Source organism: Globicephala melas, chromosome 10 (genome assembly GCF_963455315.2).
Source record: "Globicephala melas chromosome 10, mGloMel1.2, whole genome shotgun sequence".
In the NCBI taxonomy this organism is placed as follows: Eukaryota; Metazoa; Chordata; class Mammalia; order Artiodactyla; family Delphinidae; genus Globicephala; species Globicephala melas.
Genome location: NC_083323.1, coordinates 47,564,422 through 47,581,141, shown reverse-complemented (window position 1 = coordinate 47,581,141; position 16,720 = coordinate 47,564,422). Strand labels below are relative to the sequence as shown.

Sequence of the window (16,720 nt, the reverse complement as noted above, 5' to 3'; positions counted from 1 at the left end):
TTTCCGTGGCCTCCCCAAGTCTGGGTTCCATGACCTGCCTAGGCGGTCCTTTAACTCTCCTCACCTGTGCTCTCCTGACAGTGTTCACACATATTACAATGACCTGACTGACCCCCACCCCCACCCCTCAACTCCACCATCCAAGGTTTGATGGCAGCGATCCTAACCAGCTTCCTGTGTAGCCCTGGTATCTCACCCAGCTCCAGGTATATCATGTGCTCAATAAATGATTGTTGGCTACTGTTGCCAAATCCACTACAAAGTCATGACTATTCTGAGGAGGAACTTTCTGAAAACATGAGGACTTAAGGTTCTCAGTGAGAGGGGGTATACAAATGATCAAGTTAGTTCATTGCAAGGACGTTCAATACTGAACACACTTCACAGGGCTGGGGGCCAGCAATTCTGATCATGCCAAGGACTCGACACCCTGGTCCCCCGGCCCACCCTCACCAAAAAAGGGAGATGGAGAGAAAGAGGATAATTACATGAGGAACTTAATACATGCTTAAAAGGAATTAGACACTTCGCCTGGAATAAGGATTAGTTTGGTCTAAATGCAAAAGGAAATAATTATCCAAAGCCATGCTGTGTAACTGAGGACATTTTGTCATCATCTGGGATAGTGGTGGAATAAAGGGCTTGAGAAGTGGCAAGCTTTGTTTTGTCTTGTTTTAGTAAGTTTGGAACCTCTATTGCATGTTGACGACACAGCCCAAGATCTTCCAGGATAGGCACAATCCTGGATATTATGTCCTGTTGTTCACGTAGAACATTAAAATACCCTCTAAATGTAGACATTTAGACATACAAACTACTGTCTAAATGTCTCTTATACCTAGAAGGTGTGCAAAAAACCATTTAGCCTTTACGTTTAGGTTGAAAAATATGATCACTATTATCCATATTTTTGCAATGTTTTTCCTTTCCATTATGTACCTGGAATCCAATAAACTATAAATTAATGCCACCAAATGTGAAATTCTAAGTGTGATGTGGGTATTTCAGAACTCTATACCCAAATAAACCATCATAGGAAAAATAATTCATTGATGTTTAAGAAACAGAAGCTTAAAAAAAAACAACTCTAGAAAAAAAAAAGAATCAGAATTGGCAATTCAGTTATGCTTAACAGACATAGACTGAATACCTTCCCCCATACTTAAAGACCATGGGCCCTGCAGTCAAGGGAACCTGTGGACCCAACCTCTCACCTGCACTTTGCCTGCTCCTGGATTAGCTTAAAATTCCAGGCACCTGACTTTTTAAACACATAGTCATGCCTCACTTGGATATTTCCATTAGACAGGGATTAGAGATGTCTTAACAATCTAGAGATTGCCCAGATATAAGATTTTCTTTCCTGCAAAAATTTTAAAACATGGGATGGCAGATAGGCACAAAGCATAGAACAGGGAGGGCTCGAGGAAGGAGCAAGGAGTGATTTTCCAGGCTTCTCTCCTGCACCCACATTTAGGCTGAGGGTACTAGATGTTTCCATTTCCAGGGGATGGTCCCAGCGTTCATTAAAGCTCTGATTTTAGATTATAGGTAATAGTTTACTACAAAGCCAGCCAGTAGCAGAATAAGGTGTCGGAGGAGGGCGAGGGGAACAAAGACCCCGCTTCCAAACGATGTGAATATTTGTGGAGCAGGGGAATGGCAGAGAGCCCCGCCCAGGGACCTCTGGTCTCATCCCTCCCAATGAATAACAAGGATTGGATGTCAGGTGTGCGCACACTGCCGATTAGGAGCCTGTGTGAATGACACCCGGGACTGGGGCTTCTACAATTCCACACGCTGATGTGTGTACAAACAAGAACCTGGATAAACCAGGAAAACACCTGCTAGTCTTACTAAAATAAGCAAAGTTAGAAGCTCAGAAATGTCTCCCTCACTCTGAAAAAGCATGAACAGCAGGTGACAAAGGTTTATCAAGGGCGGCGGGTGCTCTTTCCGTCGGCTCCCCCGTGTGACTCCCCAGCAATCAGGGAGGGGAGGCGGGCAGCAGGCATGAGACAGGGACAGAGAAAAGTGACACGGAGATGCTCACTCCAGTCTTACTCTAAGGGTTTGCTACGCTTTCACACGGTGAACGAGCCCAAATCTTCTAATCAAACGGGGCTGGAACAACTGGGAATCCATCCAAACAAAAATTAATTTGAGATAGATCACAGATCTATATGTAAAACGGAAAACAGTAAAAACAGAACGTTCCAAAGGCAGTGGAGGGGGTCAAGGAGGCAGAGCCATAGCTGGGAAAGGCTCACTGCTCAGGCTCTGATGCCAGCCCAGAGGACCAACAGAAACCTGCATTCCCTTCCTGGTCAATACACTAACAAACATGCCTTCTGCAGAAGTGAGCAAAAGAAAGGCCGCCCACAAAGCACTTAGCGTAGCCCATGCTCAGTAAGTGTTGGTTACTGTTACTCTTTTCTCGTCGGCGAGTACTGTATGGAGGGGAACTTGCCAGCCTGATCGATGCAGCATCGTGAGGACATGAGCTCATGACAAGGTGACTGAGAACAAGAGGAATAGCATACAAAACCAGAGGAGGTTTGACTTCATTCTCTTGTAACAATTCTCACCTGAAAATGGGCTGTTTCAAGTAGATTTTGCTCCCCTCAGTGTGCTTCATGCATTCCGGATGTAGCCAGGCTAATTAGCCTGGACCTTCGGCACCAGCCAAAGTCACCCACCTTCGCGATTCCGAAGATACACAGTAGCCAAAAATGTTTCACCTGAATCCCGCAAACCTTTAGATTTAACTTCCAGTTTGAAGTAAATAGAGGGATGAGAGGCACAAAATCGATGATATCATAAGGAAGGAAACAATCCAATCTGAGGGACGTTCTGCAGGACACACAGTGGATCAACGTCCTCGCTTAAGTCTAGCGTCATGAAAAGATTCTTTATATGCTAGATTAAAGGAGATTCAAGGGATATGTCAACCACATATGATGCATAATCTTGGACAGAATTTTGAATGGACACTTTGGGGGACATTTTGAGGACAACTGGAGAAACTAGAACATGGGATATAAGGTAAAGATAGGATAAACATTTACTGACATGAAAGGGTAGCTTGTATTAACTGAAAAATGTTACAAAGAGCAAATTAGCATTGCTCATTTGGTGCAACTGCACACACAAAAATATCTGGAAGGATAAATGATAAGGAATCGACAGTCCTAATTTGTAGAAGGTCAGTATACAATGTTTTCTTTTTGTTTGTATTTCTTCTAAGATGTACGTATGTTGATTTTGTAATAATAACAGGTTATTTTTAATTTAATAAAGACCCAATTCTAAAAGAAGGCATCACGAAGTAGGTGAAAATTCATGGGGGGAAAATGGTGTGTGTGATCAACATAACTGGGTCTTCCTGATGGTGCTGAGGTGGGGTCCAGGGAAAAGAGGAAACATTTAAAAAATATCGTGGTCAATTCTGTCCACCACACTACTCGGTACACATATGACCCCTGCTGGGTTTCTCCACGTGAGATCCACAAACTCCTAGAAGATCCATGGACCCTGAGATCAGCATTCAAAGTTTGTGCCAGAATAGCAAGGAATCCAACCAAAGAAGGTTAAGAACTACTGCCCCCAAATGTTATCTATGTTGCTTTCTAATAGTGGGTTCTTGAAAATGCTCTTTCAATTCCAAAAGGTCTAAGAGAAGAAGGATGAGTAGGGTGATTAAACCTTCTAATCCAAGTGACCCTTTGGCTCCTGGGTTACGCCATCACTTTCCCCAGCTCCTAGTGGCTCCAGGAGGACAGAACATACAAGATCTAAATTCAGGATAATAAGTTTCTCAATGGCCCCCAGAGCCGCCAGATACTGCTACCAGCTGGGACACACAGGGGATAGCAGGACTTCAGGTTCCCACACCCGAAACACACTGGGACTTTTCCCTCTGAGTCACCTCAGTCCTTAGCATTCCTCAAAGAATCACAGTGAATGACAGAGCCCGATTTGATGGGATACATTAACTACATGGAAGGCAAGATGTCAGAAATTTGGGAAAGTACAAGTGAATTCAGGGGTGAGTGAGAGGAAGGACCCTTGCTTTTCTTTGGAAGTTTCAACTGAGAGGATTAACTTCTAAGCATCAGGCTGCAACCTCTGAAATGCCAGGAATTCAATAAATAAACTAACTGGAGTCAGTGTCTCATTAAAAATGGATCCCACAGGACCTCGATCAATTGACTAGATAGCAAAAGAGAAAGGAAGTCTGGGCTGCTGTCTGTCATGAATAGTTGTTTTGTTTAAAAACAACTATGGTCAAACTCCCAGCAATATCAAGCCTTTTCGAGCAAAGCCCATTATGCTTAAAAAAGTAATTTCCATCCACCCCCAAATCAGGTTCAAAGACCAACCACTCTCTCAAAGGCAAGTGTTTGCATCTGAGCTCCAGTGACAAGAAGTCCCCTGGCTCGGCAGGACCAGGGCGGGTTGAGCAGCGTGCCTAGGAAGGGCAGAATGTGTGTGTGTCATGCGGGGTGGAGCCTGTTCCTAGAAAGCTTGGGGTTGGGGAGGGTTAAGCCGGGACAGGAAGCCCAGCGTTCGAGCAGTGCACGCCACCCACGCTACTGCAGACCTGGAAGTGTCGTAGCAAGTCAGCAGGTTATACTTATAGGAATATTCCTGTTCTTTGACATTCCTTAAAGTTAAGTGTGTTTGATATTCCTACGTCAATTTTCTTTACTGTCAAGACTGGGCACTATCTTTCCCTCCCATTGTATTGCCCAGTTGTGTGGGGTTCTGGGGAACAGAAGACCCTGCGGTTGTCATATTCTCAAAATACTCTGAGGAAGAAAGGTGAGAAATGGCGAGGAGCATCTTCAAATGCCTGGCAAGAATGGCTGGGCAGGCAGGTGTGGTAAAGGGTATTTTGCAAAATATAAAATAAATAACATAAACAAAACAAAATAAAAAGAGAGTTGATCCCCAGTAAGTTGGAAAAGAGGCAAGACATCATGATGGAATTTAAGGGTTTGTTGAATGATGGGGATGACAGAGCCCTAAGCTTGATGGTCTAAACCAGGGGTCCCCCAACCCTGGGCCGAGGACTGGCACCGGTCCGCAGCCCGTTAGGAGCCGGGCCGCACAGCAGGAGGTGAGCGGCGGGCAAGCGAGCAAAGCTTCATCTGTATTTACAGCCGCTCCCCATCGCTCGCATTACTGCCTGAGCTCCACCTCCTGTCAGCATTATGGTGAGTTGTGTAATTATTTCATTATATATTACAATGTAATAATAATAGAAATAAAGTGCACAATAAATGTAATGCGCTTGAATCATCCCGAAACCATTCCCCACTTCCTTCCAGTCTGTGGAATAACTGTCTTCCATGAAACCGGTCCCTGGTGCCAGAAAGGTTGGGGACCGCTGCTCTAAACTTAAGCATTGGAAACGCTAAGTGTCAGATTAAGAGAAAGCGACAAAAGCATTCAAAAAGCCAGCTCCTAGGAGTCTGGATAGCTAGTTGGGATCTGATTGTTTTAGTTCAAATAGAATATTGCTCCTCTGCTGGGTCACCTCGATGCTGAGCAGGAGATGGGGAAAACCAACACAGGCAGGAGTTCGGGGACTTGCCGGCAGTCCAGAGCTGGGGCACTGTTGTTCTTCCAGACCCCAAACAAAAAAAGTTCCAGTTACCTGCACAGGGCACTGGGTAAACAACCAGATGGCTGTGCTGGTTTTTGGAACCTGGTTCCTTCAATCCTCTCAGAAGGCCTCACCAGAAGACCTTTCCAGATTCTTTGCTACAGTGTCTGCTGCTTCCTTTGCATTTAGACAGAGCACAAGAGACCAAGGGGAAGCTTCTCTGGTGACATGTCAGACATTCAAGCCATATACATACCTCATCTCCATGCATATTTGCCACGTATTTGAATTCTGGAATCCCGATTCTGTGTTCCTTTGGAAAGCGTCCCACAATAAGAACCCACAGGTTTCTGCCTTTACAGGGAAGAAGAGTATAGAAAAATGAGTTGTCTTTTGAAGTGACAAAGGAACTCTGGGAGAATGAGAACAGTGAACAAATGATGCTGCTTCTCCCACCTGACGAATGTTTCACAACCACCTCAGTTCATGTAACTAACGCTTCCTTGCTTAAAACACTTTTAGCTTCCAAAACCCTTTCAATTTAAAACAAATATTTAAGTTCTTATTCTAGAATGTGACTTTTTTAAATCGAAGACTTATTAGGCTATGTAGATCTTATTTTTCCAAAAGGTTTCTGTAGTTTGCTCTGAGTTTCTGGTGCTTTATCGAAGCGATCTTGCTAGTTCACACAATTACACAAAATTATTACTGATAGTCGATAGGGAGGGTGCCGTAACTCAGTGCAAGGAACGTGAAGAAAGCAACACCAAGAAAATATGTGACTCAGAAGGGAGACTGTTTTTACAGTAAATCCTGAGTCTTGTCATATTCAAACGCTCATGTAACACAGCCCCCCAGCAATGAGTGTCCTTGATGGGCATGAGTCCTGCCACGTAAGCCGGGAAGCACAAGCCATCCTAACAATGCCTCAAGGGAAACTTCTAAGTCCTAACTCTGCCATAAATGGTGTGATTTGGGCAAGGGAGGACAGATACTCAAGATTGTTGAACATCTGCTCTGGGCAGATGTTACCATTGCATCTCTGGTTCACGTTACCTGAGGCAATCCCTTGTCCTGACCCAGGGAGATGGATCTTTAACCGGACTTTACAAGTGAAAACACTGACCTTCAAAAAATATTAAATAAACTGCTTATGATCACACAGCCAGTAAGAGGCTGTGATTTGAGCCCTACAGCCAAGACCTGAATCCTGGCCTATGTGACTCAACTCTAGGGCTTCTGCCACTAACGAAAACTGCCTGTCTCTCAAGAAGGTTGGTGTCCTAATCTCTAAAATGAAGAGGTTTCTTTCGATTCTAAAATCATCTGGCTCTTTTAATACAAACACTTTAAAATTAGAGATTGGGTAACTATTTGATATCTAGCACCTAGATACAAAGTTCACATATCTGTGACAGCTAAGCCTTCTGTAGAATTCAAGTACCCAGGAAAGGAGTTTAACAGCAGCTCGTGGGCTAACGTTGAGTGGATTTCTGCAGAATTTCAGGTGTAGCTCCTTCAACCTGGGCGGGGGGGGGGGGGGGGGGTCCAATGGGCTGGGGAATACCCAGTTGCCATAAGGAATCCAGGGAGAAGCAGATACTGGACTTGTCTTTTTCATCATTTATTGTTTTTTTAGAAAGGTTTTTGTTGTTTTTTTTTAAAATAAATTTATTTTATTTTTGGCTGTGTTGGGTTTTGGCCGCCGCACGCGGGCTTTTTCCCAGCTGCAGTGAGGGGGGGCTACCCCTCGCTGCGGCGCGCGGGCCTCTCACTGCGGTGGCCCCTCCCACTGCAGAGCACAGGCTCTGTGCGCACAGGCCTCAGCAGTTGTGGCACGTGGGCTCAGTAGTTGTGACGCATGGGCTTAGTTGTTCTGTGGCATGTGGGATCTGCCTGGACCAGGGCTCGAACCTGTGTCCCCTGCATTGGCAGGTGGATTCTCAACCACTGCGTCACCAGGGAAGCCCTCACCATTTATTCTTAATTTATTCTAACAATTATAGGGAAATTCGTCTTGACAGGGTGATGCTTTAAATTTAGTAACTGCAGAAATTGTCAGAAAACACCCCCAAAAGGCAGTCTATCTGATTGGTGCCACCTGTTCAGTGCAGCATGCTCACATCATTCATTTACACATCCATTTATTTAGTACCACTATATCCAGGCATTTAACCAGGTGATTAGACCGTACAAATAAGTCACACTCTATGCCCAGTGAGTTTCTGGTCTAGTGGAGAACAGCAGCGTGCAAACATCATTTCACTAGACTGTGACATATACGACCTTAGAGTGTGTATAAGGTACTGCTGTGGCTGTAGAATAAACGAGGAACTTTTTCCAAGGAGTGGGATCACATAAAGCTTTACAGATGCAGGGGTTTAGAGCTGCCTTCTAAACCGAGTTCTGAAGAATGACTCCGAGTGAGTCACGTGGACAAGTACAATCCATCCAGTGATTTCCTGCCAGAACCACTGCACCAACCAGAACCTTTCATCCCCCAATAGTACCAATTCTCAGGTCATCTAGGGCTTCAAATCTACCAAGTTAATATCTTCACATGAAGCAAGGGAGAGGTTTTTCTAAGCTTTTTTCTATTAATCCTGGCTCTTTAGTTTCCTACTGGGGAATTCTTTTCTGTAGCTATTAATGCTTTTAAACCTATAATAACCACAGATTTGTACAGACTATGGCCTAGTTCCCTCACAGACAAGGGAAAAAAGTCAGCATCATCTCAACATAATGTTTACTAGTTGTTATATTTCTAACTCTGCATTTGCAACAGCTGACCTGTAATATAAAGGATAGTGTAAGACAAGAAAAACCTGACTCGACATGGGTGTCCAATATTATTTGGTTTAAGGAAGGAGGGAAATCAAAATAAAACCTAAGTGAAGAAGAACTTGGGTGGTAACTCAATCTCAATTTTGGCTCGAACGGCCCCTAAGTAAACCGCAAGATGAGAAACTTCCCTTGAATAAACTCCATGGCACGAAGTCTGAGAATGAAATCCTGGAGATATTCACCAGGAATGACAAGCCTCTTGAAGTTTTTTAACCAGCCTCTCCAACGAACACTGACCTCTGGCTTAGACCAGAGTAAATGCACAAAGGACAAACTATTGACTTTTCACAGCTTGATTGCCAAGGTGAGGGTAATCTAAATAAGATTTTTTTCTGCCAAGGTTGGACAGGCTGCCTTTATTCCTCAAAGTTCCTGCTAATACCAGGTGTGCTCAAGAGTTCTGAAATGCTCGGCCACTTTCTCTTCACTACAAAGTAAACAAAACCTGGATGCCAGGATTTCAGTATCTATATCCAGGAACCCACTCAGAGCTTGACACAAAGCCCAGGGATGTGACATGGTGCCCAACTGAGTTTGCTTGTAGGACCAGGAAAAGTCTTACAATTCAGAAGGCTTCACAAAGATCCACGAGGCAAGGAAACAACGCTCTAGGCGTTCAGGAGAAAGTAGAAGGAGAAGCTTGGTAAACGCAGTACAGCTTCAACAGGTAGAAATGCGGGGAGTGTCATTCCCACATCAGAATTGCCGGGATCCTTGGAAAAGCACCAATCCCTGATCCCCATCTCCTAAATCGAAGTCTAGGGGGAGGGCCCCAAACCTGCACTTAACAGGCTCCCTTGGTGATTCTGAGGCCCATTGAAGTTTGAAAGCTGCTGATCTTGAGGCAGTGAATATCCAGATAGATTTGGGAGGCAGTGGATCTTGAGGCAAAATCATCTCATTTTCCATATAATCATGAACATGTTTCTATATTAACAAATAGACTTTGACTACATTCTTTATAAATGGCTGCTTAGTATTTTATTACACAAATGCAGCACCATTTATTCAACCAATGTTCCATCGTTAGGTGTCCAACTCTAAGTAATTTTATGTAAATTACAGCATGTCCACTCAAATTACGTACAGAATTTATAATGTAAAAATACTTTATCATGTGAAAGAAATCAGAATGCATAATTATTTAACTACAACCGTATAAAACAGACTGTTCAGTAAAAAAATACCATGGAAGAAAACAGATCCAAAGCATATAAAGCCTTAAATGAAATAATGGGTGAGTCCCTACAAGAACTGAAAACTGCACGTTGTCAGTAATAAGGGGCTAAGTGATAGGATGATAAAGCCAAGTACTTTTTTTTTCCCCTCACTTTTCCGTCTTTCCAATTTTTAAAAAGTAAAATACCAAATCTTATCATTTATTAAGTTCAGAGACCGTGCCGGGCACTACGCTGCGCACTTTATAATACTTGATCTTTACAATACCTCTGTGTGGTGGGTGATATCCACAATTCATTGATTTAAGTGGAAGAACCAGGGTTCAAACTCAGGTCTGTCTGATTCCAATATCTGTGTTCTTCTGATGACGCCAGGCTGCCTCAATCTCCCTGAAAGTACTAGGTAGTCCAGGGCCAACCCCACCCTGGGTGGAAAGTTCCTTCAGCATGGCGCTGCCATAATTTGCGCCTGGAGCAAGTTCCAGGCTACTACCTGGCTTTGACGATTGAGCCAGAGCAAGACACCCGAATCGAGGGCTACCCTACAGGGACGGTCCATACTGAGTGTTGGCATAACGACCCCATCAGACTCTCTCTACTTCCAGAGTTTCAGCGGGACATGCCCAGAGAGAAGCGGAGACGCTGCGTGGGTGGCCCGGTCCCAGGAGCAGAGCTGCAGTGTCGATGAGGCTGGTTGTATTCATTATCCCACCCACCAGGCTCTGATCTCCAGGGAGATGGATCAGTTGTTTCCTAGACTTCCATATTTCTCTTTGTGTCCTTACAATTACCCTTGGACCTAAGTCAAACCTTGGGAGAGCTTTCTCAATGCATGAGTTTGTGACCTCGTACATAGTGGGAATAACAACTCCATTGGCAAGGCTGATGTAAGGCTGGCGAATTCCTCCTGCCTTCTCTAAAAAGAAGTCAATGATCTGACACCAAAACTTCAGTCTCACTTAGGTATGCTCCCATTACCACACACACAAGAAGCTGAACACAGCACGCAAAGCCCTACTTCAAATAATGTCCCAGAAGAGCTGAAAAACTGCAATGACTGCAGTCAGGTTAAACACTCAGTCTCCAAAGTCATGTGTCCTTGGGCTTGGAGGTGGAGGAAGAGGTTCCTGCTAAGTGGCTCACGACAAAAACAAAACAGACGCAAACAAAACAGGGACAAAAGTCTCCAGTTTGGCTGTGCTTGCATGGTAGTAGAACTCACAGCTCAGACATTTTACATATATTCACTTAGCCCTGAAACCACAGTGGTAGGCACAAAGATTATCCTTTCACACAGGTGGATGCCATCTTAGGGAAGCTCATAAGGCCATGGTTCTCAACGTGTAGTCCCAGGACCACCATCATCAGTGTCACCTGGGAACTTGTTAGAAATGCACATTCTCAGGCTCCACCCCTAGGTGTTGAGTCAGAGACTCTCAGGGGGAGAACCAGCAGTTTGTGTCTTAACAAGCTCTCCAGGGGATCTTCACGCACGCTAAAGTTTGAGAACCAAAGTAACAAGGCATGGTGCAGGACAGTCTATTCAGAGCCAGCTCTGTTCTTAACCACTATGCAGCACTGCTTCAGTCACCTAAGAGATGGAAAATATCAGAGAAATGTGAACCTGTGTCCCAAGCTTGCCATGTCCCATTTCTGGTGTTGAGATTTTTTCTGTCTCCCCTTGGGAGAATTGGAAAAGGAAGGAGGAGGTTGACAGGATCCTATGAGGATGGTTTGAGAAGTTAAAGCTATCATCTGCTCCCTTTGGTATGCAAATCTCAAATTGGTTTGCCAACTGATGTACCAGTTTGTCCCTGAACTGCTCTCTATTCAAAAACTACAGGCAAGGCAGTCCCGCCCATCAGGAACCTTGCACAAGGCTCTTAGATAGCCTCATCCACCAGAGGGCAGACAGCAGAAGCAAGAAGAACTACAATCCTGCAGCCTGTGTGGAACAAAAACCACATTCACTGAAAGACAGACAAGATGAAAAGGCAGAGGGCTATGGACCAGATAAAGGAAAAAGATAAAACCCGAGAAAAACAACTAAATGAAGTGGAGATAGGCAATCTTCCAGAAAAAGAATTCAGAATAATGATAGTGAAGATGATCCAGCACCTCGGAGAAAGAATGGAGGCAAAGATCGAGAAGATGCAAGAAATGTTTAACAAAGATCTAGAAGAATTAAAGAACAAACAAACAGAGATGAACAATACAATAACTGAAATGAAAAAAAAACACTAGAAGGAATCAATAGCAGAATAACTGAGGCAGAAGGACGGATAAGTGACCTGGAAGACAGAATGGTGGAATTCACTGCTGCAGAACAGAATAAAGAAAAAAGGATGAAAAGAAATGAAGACAGCCTAAGAGACGTCTGGGACAACATTAAACGCAACAACATTCACATTATAGGGGTCCCAGAAGGAGAAGAGAGAGAGAAAGGACCTAAGAAAATATTTGAAGAGATTACAGTCGAAAACTTCCCTAACGTGGGAAAGGAAATAGCCACCCAAGGGCAGGAAATGCAGAGAGTCCCAAACAGGATAAACCCAAGGAGAAACACACCGAGACACATAGTAATCAAACTGGCAAAAATTAAAGACAAAGAAAAATTATTGAAAGCAGCAACGGAAAGACGACAAATAACATACAAGGGAACTCCCTTAAGGTTAACAGCTGATTTCTCAGCAGAAACTCTACAAGCCAAGAGGGAGTGGCATGATATACTTAAAGTGATAAAAGGAAGAAGCTACAACCAAGATTACTCTACCCGGCAAGGATCTCATTCAGATTCAATGGAGAAATCAAAAACCTTACAAACAAGCAAAAGCTAAGAGAATTCAGCACCACCAAACCAGCTCGACAACAAATGCTAAAGGAACTTCTCTAAGTGGGAAACACGAGAAGAAAAGGAGGTACAAAAACAAACCCAAAACAATTAAGAAAATTGTCATAGGAATATACGTATCGATAATTACCTCAAACGTGAATGGATTAAATGCTCCAACCAAAAGACACAGGCTTGCTGAATGGATACAAAAACAAGACCCATCTATATGCTGTCTACAAGAGACCCACTTCAGACCTAGGGACACATACAGACTGAAAGTGAGGGGATGGAAAAAGATATTCCATGCAAATGGAAATCAAAAGAAAGCTGGAGTAGCAATACTCATATCAGATAAAATAGACTTTAAAATAAAGAATGTTACAAGAGACAAGGAAGGACACTACATAATGGTCAAGGGATCAACAATCTAACATATAAGTATATATGCAATTTAAATTGCATAAATATAACAATATAAATATATATGCCTCCAACATAGGAGCACCTCAATACATAAGGCAACTGCTAACAGTTATAAAAGAGGAAATCGACAGTAACAAAATAATAGTGGGGGACTTTAACACCTCACTTACACCAATGGACAGATCATCCAAAGAGAACATTAATAAGGAAACACAAGGTTTAAATGACACAATAGACCAGACAGATTTAATTGATATTTATAGAACATTCCATCCAACACCAGCAGATTATACTTTCTTCTCAAATGCACACAGAACATTCTCCAGGATAGATCATATCTTGGGTCACAAATCAAGCCTCAGTAAATTTAAGAAAATTGAAATCATATCAAGCATCTTTTCTGACCACAGTACTATGAGATTAGAAATCAATTACAGGGAAAAAAACATAAAAAACAAAAACACATGGAGGCTAAACAATACATTACTAAATAACCAAGAGATCACTGAAGAAATCAAAGCAGAAATCAAAAAATACCTAGAGACAAATGACAATGAAAACACGATGATCCAAAACCTATGGGATGCAGCAAAAGCAGTTCTAAGAGGGAAGTTTATAGCTATACAAGCCTACCTCAAGAAACAGGAAGAATCTCAAATAAACAAATCCAATATTACACCTAAAGGAACTAGAGAAAGAAGAACAAACAAAACCCAAAGTTAGCAGAAGGAAAGAAATCGTCAAGATCAGAGAAGAAATAAATGAAATAGAATCAAAGAAAACAATAGCAAAGATCAATAAAACTAAAAGCTGGTTCTTTGAGAAGATAAACAAAACTGATAAACCATTAGCCACACTCATCAAGAAAAAGAAGTAGAGGACTCAAATCAATAAAATTAGAAATGAAAAAGGAGAAGTTAACAACAGACACCACAGAAATACAAAGCATCCAAAGAGATTACTACAAGCAATTCTATGGCAATAAAATGGACAACGTGGAAGAAATGGACAAATTCTTAGAAAGGTATGACCTTCCAAGACAGAACCAGGAAGAAATAGAAAACATGAACAGACCAATCACAAGTAATGAAATTGAAAATGTGATTAAAAATCTTCCAACAAACAAAAGTCCAGCACCAGATGGCTTCACAGGTGAATTATATCAAACATTTAGAGAAGAGCTAACACCCACCCTTCTCAACCTCTTCCAAAAAATCACAGAGGAAGGAACACTCCCAAACTCATTTTATGAGGCCACCATCACCCTGATACCAAAACCAGACAAAGATACTACAAAAAAAGAAAATTACAGAGCAATATCACGGATGAATATAGAGGGAAAAATCCTCAACAAAATACTAGCAAACAGAATCCAACAATACATTAAAAGGATCATACACCATGACCAAGTGGGGTTTAACCCAGGGATGCAAGGATTCTTCAATATATGCAAATCAATCAATGTGATACAGCATATTAAAAAATTGAAGAATAAAAACCGTATGATCATCTCAATAGATGCAGAAAAAGCTTTTGACAAAATTCAACACCCATTTATGACAAAAACTCTCCAGAAAGTGGGCACAGAGGGAACCTACTTCAACATAATAAAGGCCATATATAACAAACCCACAGAAAACATCATTCTCAATGGTGAAAAACTGAAAGCATTTCCTCTAAGATCAGGAACAGGACAAGGATGTCCACTCTCACCACTATTATTCAACATAGTTTTGGAAGTCTTAGCCATGGCAATCAGAAAAGAAAAAGAAATACAAATAGGAAAAGAAGAAGTAAAACTGTCACTGTTTGCAGATGACATGATACTATAAATAGAGAATCCTAAAGATGCCACCAGAAAACTACTAGAGCTAATCAATGAATTTGGTAAAGTTGCAGGATACAAAATTAATGCACAGAAATCCCTTGCATTCCTATACATTAATGATGAAAAATCTGAAAGAGAAATTAAGGAAACACTCCCATTTACCACTACAACAAAAAGAATAAAATACCTAGAAATAAACCTACCTAGGGAGACAAAAGACCTGTACGCAGAAAACTATAAGACACTGATGAAAGAAATTAAAGATGATACCAGCACATGGAGAGATAGACCATGTTCTTGGATTGGAAGAATCAATGTTGTGAAAATGACTATACTACCCAAAGTAATCTACAGATTCAATGCAATCCCTATCAAATTACCAATGGCATTTTTTTACAGAACTACAACAAAAAATCTTAAAATATGTATGCAGACGCAAAAGACCCTGAGGGTCTTGAAAGAAAAAATAGAGCTGGAGGAATCAGACTCCCTGAGTTAGGACTATACTACAAAGCTACAGTAATCAACACAATATGGTACTGGCACAAAAACAGAAATATAGATCAATGGAACAGGATAGAAAGTCCAGAGATAAACCCACGCACCTATGGTCAATCAATCTATGACAAAGGAGGCGAGGAGGTACAATGGAGAAAATACAGTCTCTTCAATAAGTGGTGCTGGGAAAGCTGGACAGCTACATGTAAAATAATGAAATCAGAACACTCCCTAACACCATACACAAAAATAAACTCAAAATGGATTAGAGACCTAAATGTAAGACTGGACACTATAAAACTCTTAGAGGAAAACAAAGGAAGAACATTCTTTGACATAAATCACAGCAAGATCTTTTTTGATCCATCTCCTAGAGTAACGGAAATAAAAACAAAAATAAACAAATGGGACCTAATGAAACTTAAAAGCTTTTGCACAGCAAAGGAAACCATAAACAAGACAAAAAGACAACCCTCAGAATGGAGAAAATATTTGTAAACGAATCATCGGACAAAGTATTAATCTCCAAAATACATAAACAGCTAATGCAGCTCAATATTAAAAAAACAAACAACCCAATCCAAAAATGGGCAGAAGACCTAAATAGACATTTCTCCAAAGAAGACATAGAGATGGCCAAGAAGCACATGAAAAGCTGCTCAACATCACTAATTATCAGAGAAATGCAAATCAAAACTACAATGAGGGGCTTCCCTGGTGGCAGTGGATAAGAATCTGCCTGCCAATGCAGGGGACACAGGTTCAATCCCTGGTCCGGGAAGATCCCACATGCCACAGAGCAATTAAGCCCGTGTGCCACAACTACTGAGCCTGCGCTCTAGAGCCTGCGAGCCACAACTACTGAAGCCCACATGCCACAACTACTGAAGACTGCGTGCCTAGAGCCCGTGCTCTGCAACAAGAGAAGCCAGAGAAGCCTGCGCACCGCAACAAAGAGTAGCCCCTGCTCGATGCAACTAGAGAAAGCCTGCACACAGCAACGAAGACCCAACACAGCCGAAAAAAAAAAAAAATACAATGAGGTATCACCTCACACCAGTTAGAATGGGCATCATCAGAAAATCTACAAACAACAAATGCAGGAGAGGGTGTGGAGAAAAGGGAACCCTCTTGCACTGTTGGTGGGAATGTAAATTGATGCAGCCACTATGGAGAACAGTATGGAGGTTCCTTAAAAAAATAAAAATAGAATTAGCATATGACCCAGCAATCCCACTACTGGGCATATACACAGAGGAAACCATAATTCAAAAAGACACATGCACCCCAATGTTCACTGCAGCACTATTTACAATACCCAAGTCATGGAAGCAACCTAAATGCCCATCGACAGACGAATGGATAAAGAAGATGTGGCACATGTATACAGTGGAATATTACTCAGCCATAAAAAGGAACGAAATTGGGTCATTTGTAGAGACGTGGATGCATCTAGAGACTGTCATACAGAGTGAAGTAAATCAGAAAGAGAAAAACAAATGTCA

General features: G+C 42.2%; 1 protein-coding gene across 2 annotated transcripts in view; it reads right to left on the bottom strand.

Annotated features, from left to right (window-relative positions):
* The window catches only part of CPM (carboxypeptidase M), a 134,639-nt gene that overhangs the window by 85,716 nt on the left and 32,203 nt on the right, over window positions 1-16,720 (bottom strand). For both annotated transcript variants that reach the window (XM_060305843.2, XM_030866324.2), the window contains exon 3: window positions 5,868-5,965. In XM_060305843.2, the coding sequence (XP_060161826.1) occupies window positions 5,868-5,965 (98 nt within the window). The remainder of the gene's footprint in view (window positions 1-5,867; window positions 5,966-16,720) is intronic.